At 34.0% G+C, this 21828-nt stretch overlaps 2 protein-coding genes across 5 annotated transcripts; one reads left to right on the top strand and one right to left on the bottom strand.

The window, feature by feature from the left end:
- The first annotated feature begins 7144 nt into the window (after positions 1 to 7144).
- On the top strand, positions 7145 to 11658 carry LOC101253363 (inositol polyphosphate multikinase alpha). 4 transcript variants are annotated; one of them, XM_004252242.5, is made up of 2 exons: positions 7145 to 7299; positions 10194 to 11658. In XM_004252242.5, the coding sequence occupies exon 2, from the start codon at positions 10277 to 10279 to the stop codon at positions 11378 to 11380; it is 1104 nt and encodes a 367-aa protein (XP_004252290.1). In that variant the 5' UTR covers positions 7145 to 7299; positions 10194 to 10276; the 3' UTR covers positions 11381 to 11658. The 4 variants fall into 4 exon arrangements, with proteins under 4 accessions (XP_004252290.1, XP_004252291.1, XP_069148909.1 ...); XM_004252243.5 differs by having other exon boundaries at positions 7168 to 7299; positions 10277 to 11658; XM_069292808.1 differs by lacking the exon at positions 7145 to 7299 and adding an exon at positions 9419 to 9511 and having other exon boundaries at positions 10277 to 11658.
- Positions 11659 to 12421: 763 nt separating this feature from the next.
- Positions 12422 to 19508, bottom strand: LOC101253870 (protein FRIGIDA). The gene is made up of 3 exons (XM_004252244.5): positions 18701 to 19508; positions 13474 to 13649; positions 12422 to 13389 (listed from the first exon to the last, which is right to left on the bottom strand). Exons 1-3 carry the CDS (start codon positions 19362 to 19364, stop codon positions 12586 to 12588), a joined length of 1644 nt encoding a protein of 547 aa, XP_004252292.1. The 5' UTR covers positions 19365 to 19508; the 3' UTR covers positions 12422 to 12585.
- Positions 19509 to 21828: the final 2320 nt, after the last annotated feature.

The following is a 21828-nucleotide window of genomic DNA, read 5'->3' on the forward strand; positions in this document are numbered from 1 at the left end:
AACACAAAAATTTGCATAGTTAAATTTTTTTTGTCAAAATGAACAAGACAACATCAAAATGCCCTACTTCCATGTCACAGAAGTCTTCCTACTTGAAGTTGTTTGGCCTTGGCTATCAGCAGCAGCTACAGACCTAGTTTGGATAACCTTTTCATCCCTCATTCTTTACACGTTGCTACTGGTAATAGTTTTCTTCCCCTTCCATTTGAATCCACGTACTGGTGTGTAGCCAATATCACCAGTGACAACATCATCCCTCTTTGTAACTTTTGTACCAGTATTGATGACTCTTCTACTTACACACTCAAATATTAGACAATTAGGTTTGCAATGACAATTGTAAACTTGCATTGATAGTTGTAAACTTACACTGAGAGTTGTAAATCCATCTTCAGCTTGGTATATGACAATACCTACCATTCTTGGCCTTTAAAAGGGTCTTGTTTGTCCTCCACTGATGTCCTAAATGTTCTACTGGTCTCTTCCCTCTTCCTAGGCCTCCTACACTGCAGTTTGCTTCAGAATAGTTTGACTATGTTGAGTCATTCCTCTTCCTCTACTTAGTCCTTCATTCACATTTCTTTCTTGATCCATTTCTCTCCCTGATCCTGCTCCTCTACCTGTACCTGTACCTCTACCTCTACCATTTACAGTCTGTACTTTGAAATCAAAATATTAAAGCATTTATATATTATCTGACAATGATATAATAATTAGATATATTACCTCTGTGTTTGTAACATTTCCATGTGATTGAGCTGGAACACCTCTACCACTTGCTCTTCCTCTTGTTGCTCTTACTCTTAATGCTCTTCCTGTGTCTTTTCCTCTTATCACTTTCAGTAGCATGTATATTAATATATCAATACATATACATCTACATATAACATACATTTGAGAGTAACAAATAAAAGTACATGTGTCTGAGAAGATGGTTCAGATGACTGACTTGGACCAGTACTTCTTGCCTGAGAACATGGTTCAGCTGATTGACTTGGACCAGCTTGGTTTCTTGTAGGACATCCTCTTTTATTGATTCCTTGTGTGCCACATTTGCTACAAGTCATTACAACACCTCTTTTGCTCAACTTTTCAGTTTTTGTGCTTTCATTTGCTTTCTTTCTTCTAACCTTACCTGGTCTTCCAGGCAACTTTTTGATCTTTGGTGGCTTTACAATTGGATTATTTGAGGTCGGCCACATTTTCATGTTATTCATTAGCTGAATAAAATGGGCATATATGCTGAGGTAGGTTTCCTTGCTATAACAGCTAGCCACATAATGGATTGGTTCCAAGTTTTTGTAATGAAGGGAAGCAACACCATGAGGAAAAGGAATTCCCCTGAGCTGCCAGGATCTGCAACTACACCTCCTATTAACAATGTCCACAGTTGTGTAAATCCATGGTGTTTAATCTCAAAAATTCTTTATCCATTCCAAGTCAAGTTACATTGCATAGACTTTTGAATGTTTTCTTGCAAAATCTTCAAAGACATAGGAGATATATCACTGATCCAAATGTTTGAGAACTCTCTCAAATCACCAATTCTTTTCATCATCTTCACCCTTATTTCCTCAAGCATTGTAATGATGATTTTATACCTTGCAGACAATATCCAAGCATTAAAGCTTTCTGCCATATTGTTGTCCACAACATCACATTTACTATATTCTTTAAAATACTTCTTGCACCATGTATTCAAATTGTACCATAAAAGATTATCCAAACCTTCTTGTCTTAATTTCCTCATTGTCTCTATATAGTCCTTCATCTCATCTTCAAATGTGGATTTAGAAATCCTCCAAAACACTCTTCTTCTTTCAACTCCTTTCCAATTTTTTGACCAATTTGCAAGAACATGTCTTGCACATTTTCTATGTTCAACAAGTGGCAATAAAGTATCGACAGAAATTTCTAGTCCCTAACAAACCAACATAACAGAAAAAAATAAATTAAAGTGCAAAACTCAACAACAATAAAATAGTAAGATGGATATCAGTAATTACCTTTTGCATATCACTAATGATGGATAGTTGATGCCCTTCTCCAAGTTCAAGATCATTCTTCACTAGTTCAAGAAACCATGTCCAGGTATAATGATTCTCAACCTCAACAACTGCCCAAGCGATAGGGATCACTTGGTTGTTTCCATCTCTACAAACTGCCACTAACAACTGGCCTTTACACACACCTTTGAGAAAACACCCATCAAAACCAATCAACCTCCTAGCACCTCCAAAAAATGCTTTTTTTAAAGTATTGAAGCAAACATAAAATCCTTCAAAAAAAATTCTGCCCAGTTTCAGAATCTTTTCCAACCTTCACTACATAAGTACTACCTGGATTACTCCTTAATATTTCATCTCTATAATCAAAAATCCAACCATACTCCACAATATGATCACTCATTATCTCTTGTAACACTCTAGTCCTAGCTCTTCTCGTTGTTGTCCTACCAACATTAATATCCAACTCCTTTCTAATAATGTCCTGCAACAAGACAATGCTAATGTTTTGTTGTTGAGTTATTCTTTCTTTGTATTTGGTGGCCAAAAACTTTGAGTTGCACACGAGGTTATGAGTTGATGTCAAACATTTATGGATAGGGTTGTATATTTTAACAATGAAATCTCCACTAGTTCTATCCCTACTTGCACACAACAACCAAGGACAACTCTCTTTACAACATCTCACTCTAACTCTGCCAGGCTCATTTACATATTTTTCAATTTGAATATGTTCTTGGATTGCATATCTTGTCACTGCCACTCAAAATTCTTCAACAGTTCCAAAAATCAGTCCTAATTCCCAAACAATCTTTTCAGCAGTTGTATCAAACACAACTCTATTTGGGGTTTTCTTCCTCCTAACATGTTTATGCACTACTTGATCAACCTCTTCACCATCTATTTCAAAGCTAGAAACTTCATCACTTAGATAATAAGGTTCATCACCTCCTAGCTTACCAACTAAGCTTTCTAATATCATTATTTGTCTCATCAAACCCTATATCTGGACCTTTGTCATTAACATTAATCTGATCTGAAGTAGTTCCCTACTTGTCCTTTGTGACCTTTTGAAATGCCTCTTGGTTGCCATTATATCTACATACTCATGATGAACATCACTGTCAACCTCAGTATCTTCACAAGTATCCCCTTCAGATCCTGATTCATCTTCACTTCATCATCAGTTGGATCATTATCTATTATAGGATAATCAGATGAAGGAGAAGGCACAACAGAAGGATATGATGGAGGCACAGTAGAAGAAGGAGACACAATAGAAGGAGATGGTGGAGGCACAGTAGAATACTGAGCTTCAAATAGAGTGCTAGAAGTTTCAGAAGGACCAGTTGTAGGGATGGAAGGAAAAGTAGAAGTAGGAGGTTGATTATTAGGGTTAGAAATCTCATTAAAACATTCCTCACCTACCCCATTTTCAGTCACATGGGGGAAAAACTCCAATTCAAGTGGGGCCTGATTAGCTTCACTAACCCCATGAAAAACATACACCTCCACTGTATCCCCATCATTTATCATATTGAAAAGGTCAAATATAACCTTATCATTATCAACAAGGACCAACACCCATCCCACTTGATGAAAAAATCACAATCTATTGTATATCCTAGTTCTCTTATGTAGTTCCTCAACTCAAAATAAGACATCCTATCAATATCTACCTATATCTAGGAGTTCTGTCACATGCCCCCCCAATATATTTAGGTGGTGGACCAAATTCTATTTCCCCCCTCCCCCCGCATGATACCATCTTAAAGTTATCAGATTAAAATCCGTCGTGAAAAAGCATGTAACAACAAACACAACTCAAACACACATTTCAATAACTAACTCTAACAAGTTGTACACAACAAACATAATCACTAACAAACATCAACAACAGAAACACTAACTAACAAAAGTAGAAAGAAGCATTAACATTAGTTGTAACAGTACTAACAGAACAAAAACACTAACAATAGCAGTTGATAATGAACAAATTGAAGTCTACAAATGTATAAGAGACAAATAATAAGATTTGAACTAAGTGGATAACATCTAACCCTAACCTAAAACACAATCACAAAACCCTAATCACTAACACTCGCACTAAGTCAATAACACAATATCCTACACTAACTAAGTCGATTACCCAACATACTCAAAAATATCCTAACAATGGCAACTGTAGGAGGTCGATTCTAACACTTTTACACTATATTAATCCATAAAATCAGAATAATCGGAAAAAAAAGTGAAGATTTTAGAACCCTAACTTGTTAGACTTTCTTCCATCTCCAAGAATCTTCACAAATACACATCAACAACGATCAACAATGATCAACAACGAGTTTGTCAACAAAAACTGTCGTCAACAACAACACTGTGTATTTCGTTTGATTTTAGGGAAAAGTTGAGAATTGAAATGAAAAGGAGTTCACGAATTTTCTTCAAAAAAAAAAAGGGTGGGGTCGGGTTATCTAGAGAGTGAGCAACACGTGCACTACATTGACGATGGAATGGGTAAAAATGGTCAATTTACAACGATATATAGTTATTTCGTGGAGTGATAAGACACTTTTAAAGTTTAGGTGTCTTTATGCAAATATGGGACAACTTCGATGATGTCTTTATGTCTTTTCTCATGTTTTAACATAAACGGTATTGATTTTCTATTATTCATGTAAGCAGTACGAAGACCCACTTTCCAGATCTAATACTTTCTCAATCAGTTTGTTTTTCATTAAATCGCTATTTTAATTTCATTATTAAATCAATTTACATCGTTAGATCATACTAAAAAATTCAAATATATCATCATATACGTCTATTTCTTTTTATATCAATTTTTCAAAAATATACATTCATAAATCTAACTTTCTATATCAATCTATGAATTGCCTGCGGAGATTCCCTAAACCTTTACATTAATATTTTTATAAAAAGTAAACTTTTAGATTATGTCAACAGCAGGCAAAGTAAAAAATATTTATTGAGAGTCATCTTCTCATTCACAATTGCAAAACAAAACAAAAAGTTAAAAATTATATTATTACTATATTTTAGGAATAAATACAACTTGTTTAGGTGATGATTAATTTAATACATTCATCATGTCTGCCATGTGTAATAGAAAAAGCGAATTTCCTTTAAGAAGTTCGGATCTAATAATGCTACTTTCTTCCTCGTCATCATTATTTTTTTAGTGTTCTTTAGAGAGAGTAATAATTTTTTATATTTAAAAATAAATTAATTTACTTTATTTTTAAAATAAAATTTCTAATTATATAAGCATCTAAGATTTATTTTAAACTATAATCTTAAAAGAGTTTTTATTTATATTTCAATTTTTATGTTAGGTTAGACGACGTGTGCAAAAGTCAATTTAGAGTCTGTTTGGCTCAGCTTAAAAGCTGGTCAAACTAACTTAAAAGCTAGTTTTTGACTTCTTTAGCTGTTTGGCAATACTCAAAACAACTTATTTTAAGTTAAAAAAAAACTTATTTTAAGCCAAAAGTTAAAAGCTGGGGTAGGGGTGCTTTTTTTTCTCCACCTTATAAGCTATTTTAAGTTGATCATATTTTTACCTTTTTGCCCTTAATATTTTTATACAATCTCCAAATTACCCACATAACCCTAACTTCTCTTTCTTCTATTTTTCCTTTTTCACGTGTGGATGATAGACAATTACTATTACTAATAAATGAAAATAAAATAAATCTTAAATCTTTCAAGTGATCTATTCAAATTATATATTATTAAAATGTAAAATAAGTTGCACATATAACTTAAATAAAAATTTATATTCCTCTTATAAATAATTTGTGATAATAAAGAAATATGTGAATGATAGACAATTATTATTACCTATGGATGAAACTAAAATAAAATCTTAAATCGTTCTTTAATCTATTCAAATTATATATCTTTAAAATCTATAATAAGTTTATATTCCTCTTATAAATAATTTGTGATGAGAAAGAAATATGTGAATGATAACAAAATATAATTATTTATGGCTGTAAAATATAAATTAATTAACTTTTATTATGTTAACAACTTTTAAGGGTATTTCAGATATTTTGATTTAAAAAGTTGTTTATCAGCACTTATTTGCCAAACACATCAACAACTTTTTTTTTTAACTTCAGCACTTTTATCCAAACGCATAACTGCTTATTTTAAAAATAAATTTCAGCACTTTCAAAAGTACTTTTTAAAGTTACTTTTATTAAGCCCATCCAAACGGGCCTTAATCAATAAATTGAACAAAAAGATATATTATTAATTTATTAGTATTAAATTATTGAATTTATGGTCTTCAAATTATAAAATAAGTTTAGCATTACTTTCGGTCTTAGACAACACAAACTAGTATTTTTGTCTTTCAAGTGTGACACCTTTTATCTTTTTAATACAAATTAGAATTCCATTTTCTCTTCTGAATTTTATATTTGATGTGATAAAGATAAACAATTAGTGTTGTTTCTATAATCTATTAATTGCATGTGAGTTTAGAAGAAATTTGAACTATTCTAACTTTTAAAAAAAGTGATAAATGTAGAAATTTGTGTTACACATCTTTCCGTATTATTATTCCTGTTTTATGAATATCGTGTATATATAATAATATAAACATTTTTTATCGATTTAATTTAAATCGTTGTGATATTTTATGATTTTATTGTCATGTCTCAAAATTATTATATTTTATTATTTAGCTATTTAAAAATATATCTTTTATTCATGACCGAATGATATTTTTATAATATTAGTAATTTTATTGATTATTTTTCTTTTTCTTTAGGGGGATGTGAGTAAATTGTATAGTATGATAATATATTTGAGTAAATTGTATAGTATGATAATAATATATTTTTAGAAATAATAATTCTTTTATTATTATAAAATTAAAGATATTAGAGTTAATTTGCATCTCGAATAATTTTTATATCATTACATTATTTATATTTATATAAAAAATTTATTTTCTACAAATTTTCTTAATTATATGTAATTATTAGAAACTATTTAGGAATTTATATAATATTTTGTTATTATATATTATAAATTAAATATCTACGAACTTAAACCTCATCTTCTGTTAAATAAAATAAAATTTTCTGTCTCCTTTTAAACACGAGAATTGTCCAACAAAAAATCACACGTGTCTAAAAAGAAACTTCACATCACCGCTCTAAGTGAATCCTTATAATCACCTACTTCTATTTAAATCTTGTTCGGACTTTCCACAAAATGTCTGTGGAAACTGCATTTTGAAAGAGTTTAAAGAAAGGTAATTATTTAAAAGTTGTTAGATTTTGAATCTTTAATATATTTATTTTTGGTTCTCTTTTAGAATTGTAATGTTATTTGTTAGGTAAAGATTATTTATGTCTTTTTATTTTGAAAGAAACGTTTAATTCTTACCTGTGTTTCAGATTTTTGGTCAAGAAAGTTCGATTCTTTTTTATTAAAGGAGAAACAAATACAAATACTGACATAAAGTTGCAATCTTTGATCTTATTGTATATTCTTAAATCTATGTATAACCTTTTCTTTTTGTTACTAGCACATGGGCTAAGCTGGTTAAATTTTGTAATTTACTTGTATGTTTGGTAAAGTAAAAGTACTTGCTCAGATTCCACTTTTTGCTCTTACTTTTTGGTAGATTTGATTTTTATTTCTAAGTATACTGCTGAAAATGGGATTTTTGTTTGCATCTTTTTTTTTTTTTTTGGGTAAAAGAGATTCATAAATCTGCTTCATGTTAAAGTTACAATTTGTTTATTTGTTTGAACAAATTTCAGTGTTCTGCAATCTTTTGCCTGTGTTCTAGCTATGCAGTTCTTTAGAGGTCAAATCCAAGATCTAGAAGTAGGGGATGTACTATTTAACATAGACATTAGGCATAATCAGGTACGAAAGGTATGCACGTCTAGACATCTCAGCTCGTCTCCACTGACATGCTAGTTGAAGACTCCAACTTACAAAATAATTATTTGGGTACCTCTAAAATTTATGTGTCACATCAACATAAGTGTCCACGAGACATAGTGGGGATGAGTTAAGAGTGTTAAGTTGTTAGCTGAGAACAAGTTGAGGTGTCTAGATGTGCACTTTCAAAGTTAGAGAACGAGTTGGAGTGTTAAGTTGTTAGTTGAGACCAAGTTGGGGTGTTTAGATGTGCACTATCAAAATTGGAGAACGAGTTGGAGTGTTAATTTGTCAGTTGAGACCAAGTGGAGGTGTCTAGATTTGCACTCTCAAAGTTGGAGGGTGAGTCGGAGACTTGAAGCGTTTAATTGTCAGTTGAGATTATGTTGAGGTGTCTAGATTTGCACTCTCAAAGGTGGAATGTTTTCTTACCAGCTGTGGTCAAATTTGAGTGTCTATTTATGTATTATGCCTTAAATATATACTTACTTTTGAAATTTTTTTGAAGTTCTCTATGTAGCTTATTGTCCATGTTTGAGGTTGTGTTGGATCTGCCTCTGCATCTATTCAAAATGTCAAAATTACTGCAAACTTTACTAGAATACAAGTGGTTTAAGTTTTTCCCGGCCCAATAAAATTGCATGACTACTTTTTACCCTCTTAAATGCAAAAATGGCTAGTGCTTTCATGGTTATGTTTTGAGCTTGTGCTCATATTTGTTAATGAAGAGTATGTTCTTCATACAACCTCTTTCACATTTTTCTATCATAATCTACTTTTACTGTAGAGCAAAATGGATACGGATGTTTCATTTAACTGTGTTTAACTCATTCTATATTGATGCATACAGAGTCGGAGATAGGATTTTCAATAAGGGGTTCAAAATCTGTAGAAATAGATAGTCGAAGTGGGTTTGAATACTATATATACATATAAACTTATTTTAACCATGCATAAATAATATAATTTTCCGTCAAAGGGGGTTCAGATGAACCCCCTTGTATGAAGGTAGCTCTGCCCCTTGGATGCGTATCTGATTGATATATTAACTTATTCCATGGAGTTGTATGGATACAAATGATTCATATTGTACTCCAACTAATTCGGGATTCAGCTTACTTGATTCACATATGCCAACTTATTCATTTGAGGCTATGTATTAAACATATTTCTGCAAATAACTCGTGTAATTCCACAAGAATGTGTCTTCAAGCTTGCTTGCATCTTGCATTTCTAACTTGTTTCCTGTTCTTTTTCCTTATTTAACTATTTTCTACATGCTGTAATAATCCTTTTATTATTTTCACTCTTGCGTGTGTAAATATAATATAGGTTAAATACGTGGTGTTTGTCCTAGAAATGAATTATCCAAAATGAGAAATATGTGGTTGTCCTTGTGGATACTAGTTTTTAAATCCATCTATCCATCTGTAGTTGAACCCATATTGAAATCATTGTCGGTGATGGGACCAGGTGAAAGCAAGCCTACCCTAGAAGATAAGTTTGTGTTGCCAACAATCAAACCTTATGGTTCTTGCTCCATTCAGGGACTTGTAAACTGACAACAAGTGGTACTACGTTTATGTTGTTTCATTTATAATCTGTATAAGCTTCAGTATGCCAGTCAGGATAGAGTCCGCCTCATGAATAATATGACACTTAAGTTTTAATAAGAAGTTTGGTTTATTGCCTTAAAGACCATGTCTTATTTTAAGAGTTTGAGTGCTTACAGATGGAAACAGCTAAAGAAGAAAACTTATCATATATTTGCTATGTAGTATGTCCTTGAAATTGTGCATGTTTGGTGTCATTTTGTGCACGTTAGTTTCCGTAGGTAGTTTCTTTAGCTAGTTGGAGCACAAGGTTGGGGAAAATAATAGTAAGGAAGTGAATGTGCTTGATGAATGTCACAATTCTGTTTTCAAGAAATGATGTTATTTGTTGGTCATTCATGTTGTTCTTAGTGGTTGGAGTTATTTTCAACAGTAGGCGTAGCAGAAACTGCCTATTAATGTGTATGGGGAGACTGCAAGTAACATTATTCTGTCGAAGTAACAACTTGGTTCCAGAAACAATTTTGACTAAATGCTTCTATTAACTTTTGTTATTCTTTGGTAAATATAATACCACTTGTTTTGAACGGGGAATCAGCAAAAAATTGTCTACACTTCAGATATTCCCATTCATTAACTCAGGTTGAACATTGTGCTTTCTCAAGTGGCTGATAAGAGTTGTAATTTGGTCTCAATACAGGAAACACTTTGTGTGTCGGAGACTTTAATTACAAGAAAATTGCACTTCTGTTTAATTTCTGAAGTACTTCACTTTCTGTGAAGATGCTTAAGGTCCCTCAGCATCAAGTTGCAGGGCACGAAGCGGGCATCGGGAAGCTTGGTCCCCTCGTGGATGAATCAGGGCGCTTCTACAAGCCTCTGCAAGGTGATGAACGAGGGGCCAGTGAGGTTGCATTCTATACTTCATTGTCTACTAACAGTGGGATCCCGGAACACATTCAAAGATTTTTTCCCACCTTTTATGGAACTCAGCTCGTAGAAGCATCTGATGGATCTGGCTTGCTACCTCACTTGGTCTTGGAAGATCTTGCTCTAGGTCGTGTCAATCCATCGATAATGGACATTAAGATTGGTTCAAGAACCTGGGCACCCGAAGCATCCGAGAAATATATTCAGAAGTGCTTAAAAAAAGATCGAGAATCGTCAAGCCTTTCATTAGGATTCAGAATATCGGGGTTGCAAATCTATAGAAGCAAAGAACTAGGATTATGGAAGCCTGGAAAGAAAGCTGCTCAGAAACTCTCTAGAGAGGAAGTCAAGTTAGTCCTGAGAAGGTTTGTTTCTTCAAACACATTGAATGATTTGGATTCGAGACCAGACTGCGCTTTCGCATCAACTGTTTATGGTGGATCTACTGGCATTTTATCTCAGTTACTGGAGCTTAAAGCTTGGTTTGAGGATCAAACTATATTCCATTTGTATTCTTGCTCAATTCTGGTGATTTTTGAAAAAGAGTTGGCATTGAAAGGAAAGAATCCAGGTGCACAAATCAAACTGATTGACTTTGCTCATGTTTACGAAGGACGAGGTGTCATTGATCATAACTTCTTGGGTGGTCTCTGCTCATTGATAAAATTCATTTCTGAAATTCTCACTGCTCCTAATGAGTGCGGAATAGAAGTTTCTGCAAAAGCTGATCATAAGAACCTTACCGCTGATAATGGTGTTGTAGCTGATCATAAGAACCTTACCGACTCTGATAATGGTGTTGTAGCTATTCAGAAGAATCTTACCACTTCTGATAACGGTGTTGTAGCTGATCAGAAGAACCTTACCGTCTCTGATAATGGTGTTTTAGCTGATCAGAAAAACCTTACCGTGTCTGATGATAACTGTGTTGTAGCTGATCAGAATGGTGTTAGCTGATACAACTCAAACTCTTGTTGGAACCATTTTTCAGCCTGGATTCCAACAATGCCACATTTTCCGCAGATAATTTGCCTGAATTGTTCAATTCGGAGTCCTATGCAATGCTTCTATGGGTCTTTTAAGATTCTTCTGTAGTGCACTGAACTTATGATTTGTAGTCATTGTATTACATATTTGCTACATTAACTCAGCTGAGCTTTGAACTCTTTTCTTTTGTAGATTAGGAGGCAAAGAACATTTTCTAATGGAAGAGCACTAATTTATAACTGTTAAAACTTATATGGCTGGATTGGACTGATTATTGTAACGGTCATCAAAATATTGACAGATCTAACTCGTATACACCACAAGTATTAAATTTTTCTGCACTCAATAATTTACGAGTTAATACCTCAGATGGTCACTCAACTATGCAATCTTCTCTCAAAAAGTCACTCAACTTTCAATTTTCACTCAAAAGTTACTCAATTATTGCTTTCTTTCTCAGAAAGTCACTCAACTTTGAAATTTAACTCAAAAGTCACTCAACTATCCACTCTTTCCTCAAAAAGTCACTCAATCCATTAAAATATTTTTTAATTAAGAATTCTTGATATTAATTATTTATATAACAAATCAAAAATTTTAAAAAATAAATTAAATCATTTAGTGATCCATCCACCTAACCTGACCCATTAAAAAATATGATATAACCCATTTTATTTTGTCTTTATTCCTAAATTAATCTCTCTCTTTAAACCTTGAATTAGAATTAAAGACAAAATAAAATGGGTCATATCATATTTTTTAATGGGTCGAGTTAAGTGAATGGATCACTAAATAATTTAAATGATATTTTTATTTTTTAAAAATTTTGATTTGTTATATAAATAATTAATATCAATAAATTTTAATTAAAAGAACAATTTAATAGATTGAGCGACTTTTTAAGGAAAGAGTAAATAGTTGAGTGACTTTTGAATTAAAATTCAAAGTCGACTTTCTGAGAAAGAAGTGAATAGTTAAGTGACTTTTGAATGAAAATTGAAAGTTGAGTGATTTTCTGAGAGAAAAGTGTATAATTGAGTGACCATATAAGGTATTAACTCATAATTTACTCATATCCAGGTTGTTTATCAGATTACTTGCCCATGAATCATGATGCTTCCCACAAAAGTTATCAACTTCGAAGCATTTCTACAAGAGAAACCTGAAACTACATATTACTGCATGCCCTGGGGATAATATGTCCCTGGGTACAAGTAGGATGAATAATGGTTAACAGAGGGAACAACGCCTCTGTTATGATATGGGGAACTTTGAACAGTACTAGCCAACTGATAAGGATCAGAAGCAGCGGTCTGGTAACCAGGACCAACAGGAACAGGGTTTGGCAACTCCATAGAGCCTTGCCACGATGGTGATGACCCGTAACCGTAGTTATGAGAGACCTCCCTTTCATGCATGGATGCATTCTCTTGCCATTCATATAACTGATTATTGTAACTTCTTATTTGCCCAGTTTTATGTTCAATTGGTATCCTCTCACGAAATCCACCATATGCGCCAGCTTGTAGAGCGTCATTTCTGCTTCTTATGATACCTGAACTAACTCCACCCATAACCATACCTCCCCAACTTGCTGCTGGTGAGCCAGGAACAATGTCATGAATAGGCAATGCTGATGGTGACACAGAATAACCATAAATGTGGCTAGGAGGCAGACCTGCTAACAAGGGTCTCTGGCTACTGATGTAATTTACAGGTCTATGATGCTCTGAATCTAGTATGCAGGCGCGTTTTGCTCGTCTCTCTTCGAACCTTCTAGATAACCCAGTTTCTTCAAATTTCCGATTTTGCACCATCTTCTCTCTTCTTTGATCATTCCTAGCAATTTTTTCCTCCAAGCTCATAATTCTGTCACTGATACGGAATCGTGGAATAAGCTTTGAGGGATCAATGTTGTGGGCTTCCAAACATTCGATGACAGATTTCATAGTAGACAATTCCCTCTTGTTTGCTTCATTCTGTATAACATAACAAAAAATAGTTATGATGATTGATATGGGAGGGAGGGAATATTACTGCTCGAGATGAAATTCAAGAATTACCACAACAGCATGTGAACCATGTGATTGGCATTTCTTTTTCTTCAGCGATTCTCTTAGTTCTTCTAAAAATGATGACAAAATTTCGCAAGGGCTACATTTTTCCTCAACTCCAAAAGTATAAGCAACATCTACAGCATCAACTTCCATCTTATTCTTCACCATGCCCGCTATTATATCTGTTGCAAATTTACATAAACAAAGTTACGCACGCAGATAACATAGTAGTGTTTCTACTCATGCAGACCAAGGTCTCATGTATCAAGTGGGGAAACTAGAACATGTATCCAAGGAAGCAAATGAAAATGTTAAGTGTTGGTCACTAGTTTTCTAAAGATATATGAGGGGGATTATGCATTCTGGGACATGACTGCAGTTTTTCCGAAATCAAAAGTAATCCCCCAATGTGAAATGAAAGAAAAGGCCACCCAATATATCCCATATTTGTGATGGTGGGGAGTAGCAACTGCTTGGTGGAATAGTCGAAGTTTCCCATAACTGGCTCGAACGCCGCCTTCATTTTTAAAAAGATGGAGAAAAGGGAAACATCCTCCATATTGATGAAGTATAGAAGTTTACAAAGTCCTGTTCTCAACAGCTCAAAGTAAATAGGAAGAAACAGCAAATTTCCCATTTATATTTTCTCTTTTATTGATATGATTTTATTGCATTAAAGGTGAAGATTCCCCATAACAAAGAGTATACCAGTTCAAGAAAGGGAGCAACGTAAAATATGGTTCTCCATTGTTCCCTGAGAACCTTAAAGCACTACATACTTGGGCAATTCATCTAGTCTAGACTTCACCTGATCATTTTACTGCATCTCACCCCCAGATTTCCTAAAGCAATGTTTGAAAGGGAAATGGATATAGACATCTCTTGCCCGATGACTTTTATCAACACAAAAAAATCATACTATGGCGACAGGACTTTCCAAAATAACCTTTACTTCTGTTGATCTGCAACTATCACCAACTCTTTTTTATGAACTCAATTATTCACCATTGCTTCTATTAATTTTGAATTTGCAAGAGTTAACACAGTTTAAAATCCGCTTCTTTATTCATCATCACTACAGTTGGCAGCAAAACACAAGGAACATTTCAAATATTGACATATTATAATATCATTCTTTTTATGACTGAAAAATCTCCAAGGGCCATTGAGGCCCAGTTACAAATTCAGTGGATAATGGGCCCACCCATCTACCCTTATTTATATCATTATAACCCCCCTTCTCCCCTTATTTGACTCTTCGCACTCCACATATATGTACGAACACAGATCCAAAATAACATGGCGAAAATACCTAAAGGTTCACTGACTCCTCTGAATTAACAAAGTATTAACAGCAAGCCGACCCAGAATACAAAAGAACAAAATACAAGTATTGCAACAGGGAATGAAACATCACACTATGACCACTGAAGAGCTCTCCCATGGAATATCGAGGTACAGAAAATGGCAATACCACAGAAAGGGAAGAAATGAAATGGGGAGTGGAAATTAGAGAACCAAATTCAGGTAGAATAGCAGGAAATGGAAGGCCATACTGTGACAGCATATGCAATTTTGCATGGAATATCAAGATTTAGAAAGCTGAAGCACCAATGGCATGGAAAGAATATGAAAGGGAAGTTACAAAGATACCAGAAGAGATATATGCGAAGTGGTTTTCACCAATTCAACACTAGTAAGCTGCTTTATGATTTTAATATCATTACCAGTAACTCGAACATGAAACAACACAAGATTCTCCTTATTGATATAAGGGAGACAAAAATCTTTATCTTGTATCAATCTATTTGGATTTTACACACACATTACTTTATCAGAGTCTATACAAACTTTTACCACCCTCGAAGACTGAGTCCATACCACATATAATTCCGATGCCCTAAGAACAGTTTACCTACCACATCAAGAATAGAGTCGCTGAATTTTACCTCCAAATATACATCATTTAGTGTGTTTTTAGCATTATCGCCTAAAAAAACTTCTTCTACATATATAAGAACTTAGTTGGAATAGTTAGCAAATAATGCAATAGTGAATAGTGTCATCCCAAGCAGTATAAAAGCCTCTCTAACCCACTGAAATCGTCTACTTTAAATTACTTGAAGACTGGCGAGTTAGTAACTAATATAGTAGTGTCATCCCAAACAGTATAAAACCCTCTCTAAACCACTGAAATTGTCTACTTCAAATTACTTGATAGACTGGCCAGTTAGCAACTAATGTAATAGTGTCATCCCAAACAGTATAAAAGCCTCTCTAAACTGAAATCATCTACGTAAAATATACTTGATTGACTGGCTTCTGATCGTTCCTACCAAAACAAATTTTTAAAATGAAGAAAGCGCAGAGTCAATTTAGTCATCTAGTCCACAGCCTAACATATGCCACCTCCTTCATTGGAAAGCAACAAACTCACCTGTCCCAACTTATAAAGATATATAGAAAGATCAGAGAGTTCTAACTGCTAATGTGGGTATGTCAACTGAGAGCAATAAAAACAAAAGCAGCAGAAGATTCTTCAGAAGTATCTTCAGTTGTTGGTAGAACAGAGGAACCCTACCCCGATATCTAGTCAACAACTAACATCTGAAGACGAGAACAGTGTATGCCATAATAGGGCCCAAAATAAAAAGTATAAGTATGATATCTCTAGTCCACTATAACTTCCCAAGATAGTACATATATGCATGTGCAACATTGTCATATACATTAGAGAAAAAAGTTGAGCACAGATTCTTAATACATTTACATTTTCCAAAAGCTTCTACTAGAAATATTTAATTGAAAAATCATGGAATTGTTCTTCTACAAATAATGCCACTGCTTAAAATTCCTTGGGAGTCAGTAGGATCTTCAAGGCACATGGAAGCTGATACACTTCACAAGGTTGATGCTTCAAATATTTGTTGGTGAAAGATGAAGATTTCACGACATCAGTGCAGTCAAGGGTATGTCCTAACAATAAAGGAGAGTAAAATGAACCACAAGAGACTAGGAATCAAATCCTAGACAGAGGCAAACAGCTAGGTAATTTCTTTTCATCGGTCTAAACCTAGGTAGCTTAAGTTACCAGATACATGTGTTGAGGTCGCAGGTACTCGGAGAATTAGTCAAGGTGCGTAAGCTGAACTAAATTCTCCTATTATAGAAAATTAAAGGAGATCGTTGTCTAGGCTGGTGACTAGATGCCACTTACTGGAGTGATAAGGCTAGAAAACACAAAAACAAACAGGGCAAGAAGCTATTAGCGTCTCTCTAAGGGGGCCTTATGAATAAAAAAAAAATTGCTTTTGAAGGCATCGAGACAAGAACCAATATAATGATATATACCAGGATAAAGGCTGAAAGCTTTTGTAGAAATTCCATTGGAGACCAGTTAAAGCAAATAGAAGAGGTTATTCTTTATGATTAGCTATTTATTAAACTAAAGTTATGCCCTGAAAAGCTAGATAGCAAGCTAAGTTTAAAAAAAATGGCAGACTTGCTAGGAACTAGTCTATATTATTGGAAATGTGGAGTTTCCCCTGGTCCATCAACCCTTTTTTAGTATTTATAGCTATGCTGCTCATTCTCTTAAAAAATGCCACTGGGTGTGTCTCAGATCCTCCAACAGTAGTGCATTTTGGGAGGATATGACACGGGCGTAGCAACATTTTTGAGAGTCCAGGCAGCGCAGGTTTATATTCTGTTTCTTATGTTCCTCACAACTTCAAATACACAGATATACACTCATTTTATGGTTATGAATAAAAAAAATTTACTTACCAAACTCAAAACTCAATACAAAAATCTTTAGGTCCTAATAGAAGGTAGATATTTTGTAATGGCAGCAAGTGTAACTTCAGTATGAGACTTTGCATTTATTGATATATAAGAAATAAAAACAGAGTGATCTTACCACTAGGAAAGGAGAGAGAAACTTCCCTACAGCTCAAGGCAAAAGAAAGAGAATGGGTGTAGAGGACAAAGTTGACGGCTATGCTGCGGTACCTATAGGAACTATTAGTACTTAAGGAACAACTCTCACACTACTCATCCACCATGTGCTGCAATCAAGAACTACATACTTTGCAGTAAATTTTAACATCCATACGAAATTACCCTACTCAGACTGCTTTAAAGACTGGATTTTATGAGCCTTTCTGTAATCCCCAGAGTGGAACTTTAGTAACAGCATAGTCAGCAAGGTATAATAGTAAAGTCCAAGACTAACCTTATCAAATAAAAAGTCCAAGACTAAAATTTACCATCACAAACTTTATTACGAGTGTTGTGCAATAATTTAAAGGGATTAAACTCAGCACTCTTATGACCAACCAGTTACTTCTTTTTTCCAGCAAACACACGATTATCTCGAAATCTTTCACCTAAGAAGTCCACCATTCTTATTGTACCAAAGCACAGTTCTTACTTTATGCGTTCTTTTTCACGTCAAGCCTTTCTGTATTTCAACTAGGACATTATGCTCTATTTTGCTGTTTACATCAAACTGATGTATGCAATGCTCAGACTCACTAATTGAAAGCACAAATATTTCTAAGGCCAATCATGTTCCTTCAATCTATTCCAGGTCATCCCGAATCAATTCCAGTCAGCCATATGAATCTTGTATGTCCATTTTGTTCTTTCCTGGTATAATTCCAATATTAAATTATTGAAATAACCTGTTCCTTAATTCTGTCAATTACTTTAAGTGTCGTTATAAGATAGTTAAAAGAATTAGTTACAGTTAGTTATAAATGTAGTTAGCTAGAAACATCTAGAAGAATTAGTTGGACCTATATGTACCAAGCACCAATTGTACTTGAAGTGATTTTTTCATTCAACAAAACAGTTTCCCTTTCCTTCTCTTCCTAATCTCTCTGTAATAGCTTAGGGATTTCATCAATGGTGGATGAATCCACCATAAATTCCTCATACAGAACTCAAATTTTACATAAATAATATCCTTTAAGCAAAATCAAGAATTCCCTAGATCATACATTTATTTCTACACATTTAACCAGCTTAATTCCAACTAAGTTGGTTCCATCATGGTATGTTTTTATCTCCACCGAGTTATCTGTATCACAAGACAACTTCTATCTATACACATTATCTGTACCTTGCCCCTTTCTACTACCTTCAATCATCATATTATCACATATATTATTTAAAAACAAATGAAGTAAAAAAGAAGTAAAGAAGCAAAAAGAATGAAGTAAAGAAGGACCTGGAATCTTTTCCATAAGCACATTTGATCTCCTGAGTGCAGTAGATATCTCCCTGATATTACTCACTCGAATCAAGTCCCTAATGTCCTCATTGTAAAAAATTTGGGGAATCCCAAAACACCCAATAAGCAATAGCAATCCCCGAGCATCCATTGTACTAGCCTTTCGTATACCTCGTTCATCAACAAACCTTCTTCTCCATATCACTGCTGCTTGTGCAGCTTCTTCCTTTACCCCTTCATCAATTACATCGAAACCTATCAACAAGAAACACTCCAAAACCAATGCAGATGCTTCCCTTGTGGCAATCATCCGAGCATCCTTATCAAAAGCTTTGCCCCTTTTAGCAAAGAAGTCTCCCATACAGCTAAGTACAAGCTTTGCTGCATTGGGTGCAAGTTTCAATGCCTTGGTGAGTTCTTCGCGCAGTGTGTTTTTCTCTGGGAGTTTCGATAATATGTAACTTCGAAGTCCCTTGCCGCACATCGTCTTGCAGAGGGTTTCGAGCTGTGAATCCGGAGATTTTGAGTCTTTTTCTTCGGATGAGGTTTGATTCGAGGCTGACGGTGGTGACGCCGGTGAAGGGGTGGTATCAGCCGTCTGCGGATGCTGCCCGGCGGCGGTGGAGGTCTGGGATACGGCGGAGTCAGCCAGATTCTCCATCGGAGAAGCTGATAACCAATACGAGAAGTCAAAAAGACCCAAAGCGTCTTCAATGCTCTTCTATTCTACATTTCCTATTAGAGAGAGTATCGAAAACACTTGAAATTTGAGGCAAATAATAACTTTAAAATTACATTTTTATTTAACTAATTAATTTTTTTAAACGGTTAATATATTGTAAATGAAATTAATAATTCGCTCAAACTTAAAAGTGATTTTAATACTTTTCTCCGGGTTAATATATTGTAAATGAAATTAATAATTCGCTCAAACTTAAAAGTGATTTTAATACTTTTCTCCGGGTTAATATATTGTAAATGAAATTAATAATTCATAATATGGATGTTAGAATATATTATCACTTTATTTAACATATTTGTTACTTCAAATTACTATTACTATACTATTTTGCTAGAGGTGCATATATTTTTAAAATGATAGTATGAATGAATAGTTAGAGTTATATTGACCAAAGAATAAGATTATGATTAACTAAGGCAAAAATATTCATTATTTTCTAAACTTGAAGCTTTTTATTTAGTGTACATTTAAATTTTATTTCGTTTTAATTATTCCCCTGAACTTGGTTATTCATCCAACACGTACATCTTTTCTGTCCACTCATTGCAATCGTGTCTACACGTGCACGACACCTAGATAAATATTTTATCACCTAGATAAATATTTTGTCACCTAGATAATTAAAACTTCGGGATCAACCTTCACAATTCACAAATCTTAAAACTTCTCAAAGAAGCTTCTCCGTTTTGCTCTAAACTTCTTTACTTTTTTCTAAACCGCTCACGAGTAGATTTGGCAAGTGTAATTGACAAAGTAACCAGTAGATTTGTGCCAGTTGCAATTCTGGAGTAAAGACTTGCTAGATTTCGTGAAGTATTTAATCGATTGGTGTCGATTGGTCGATTTTCTTTGGATCTTGTCTGAAATTGTTAACAAGTAAGTGATTATCCACTCGATTTCGTGAATGCTTGATGTATTGTTGTCTATTTACTTTGCTTTTTCATTCATATTTTGTCCTATTTTTCGTTTAAGGTTTCGCCATAGTTTCCGATTGAGTTTTCGATTAGGGGTCTAATAGTTTTCAACTAGAATTTTCACTTAATGAATGTAATATTATGAAGTTTTTTTACCTTATTTATGCATGAGCATTAAGGTTTCTGATAATCAATTTAAAAAATTAAGGCTTTTTGGTAAAATTAAGGTCTAAAGTATTAAGGTTTCTCGTATTGTTAAATGGTGGGGTATTTTATAATTTGTTTAAGTATATTGTGTGGGATGCCTATTGTATGTTGATGAGTAATACGTCTACTATACTAAGTACCAATTGTTGCTTCTGTTTTGGTGTTATTGTATATGCTTCGATTTTGTTGCTTGCATTGTACAATATACTGATTGTTATTGTGGTTATAGGTTGACACTATGGCTAATAAGTACCTCAATTTAAGGTTCAAATTTGGGGGTATCTTGGTGAGTGAGGTAGGTCTAGTATATGTTGGGGGGTAGAACTAAATATGTAGAGAATGTGGATGAAGATCATTTATCAATTCCTAAACTTGCAGATTATGCTAAGTCTTTCTGGATTAGTAAATTAGGAAAAACATAAGCAGCTCCATCTCTAAGGGGGTGATTTGGTGGAATTGAAAAATGACATGGATATTTGTAGCATGCATTATTATGCATGATGGAGACACAATAGATATTTATGTGTGTGATGACACTATTCTGGATGATGTGGATCCCAGTGAAGGTCAAATTAGTCAATCTTTAAGTCAAGTAATTGAGTCTTTTAATGCACATGGGGAATCTTTAACTGCACAACCAAAAAAATTAAATCTACTGGAAAGACTTGAAAATGATGGGGTTGCAAGGGTCGAACAAGAAAGTGATGATGATTATTCTTCAATAGATTGGACTGATACTAAAGAAGAAGTTGAACCAACTGTCCAACAAGGAACTGAACCTTCTATTCAAGAAGAAATTGAGCCAAGTGCCAAAGGAAATGCAGAGGAAGTCATAGATAGTGATTCTGTCTGTTCTGACCAGTCTATTGACTATAGAAGTGATGTGAATGAGGAGTGGAGAATTGTCAACGAAGATGTGAGAAAACTTAGAGAAAATAGGAGGAGAAAGAAGAAGAAAAAAACAAAAGGTTTTTTAGGTGAAGTTGGATTTGATGAAGGGTATGAGGATATCGAAAAAGGAAAAAAGAATTTCAAGGGTAAGCTAACAGAGGATGAGCCATACTATGACAGTTTTGACTGTGATAGTTTTCAAAGTGATGAAGAAGAACCTGTTTCTGATGATGAACTTGAAGGAGGGAGTTTAAGGGGGAGAAAGAAGAGTAATAGGGCGGTATATGATTCTTCTTGTGATATTTTAATATGGCAGTGTGATTTGGTATTTGAAAGTGTAAAGCAATTTAGAGAGGCAGTTACAAAATATG

The sequence above is a fragment of the Solanum lycopersicum genome, chromosome 12 (assembly GCF_036512215.1).
Source record: "Solanum lycopersicum chromosome 12, SLM_r2.1".
Lineage (NCBI taxonomy): Eukaryota > Viridiplantae > Streptophyta > Magnoliopsida > Solanales > Solanaceae > Solanum > Solanum lycopersicum.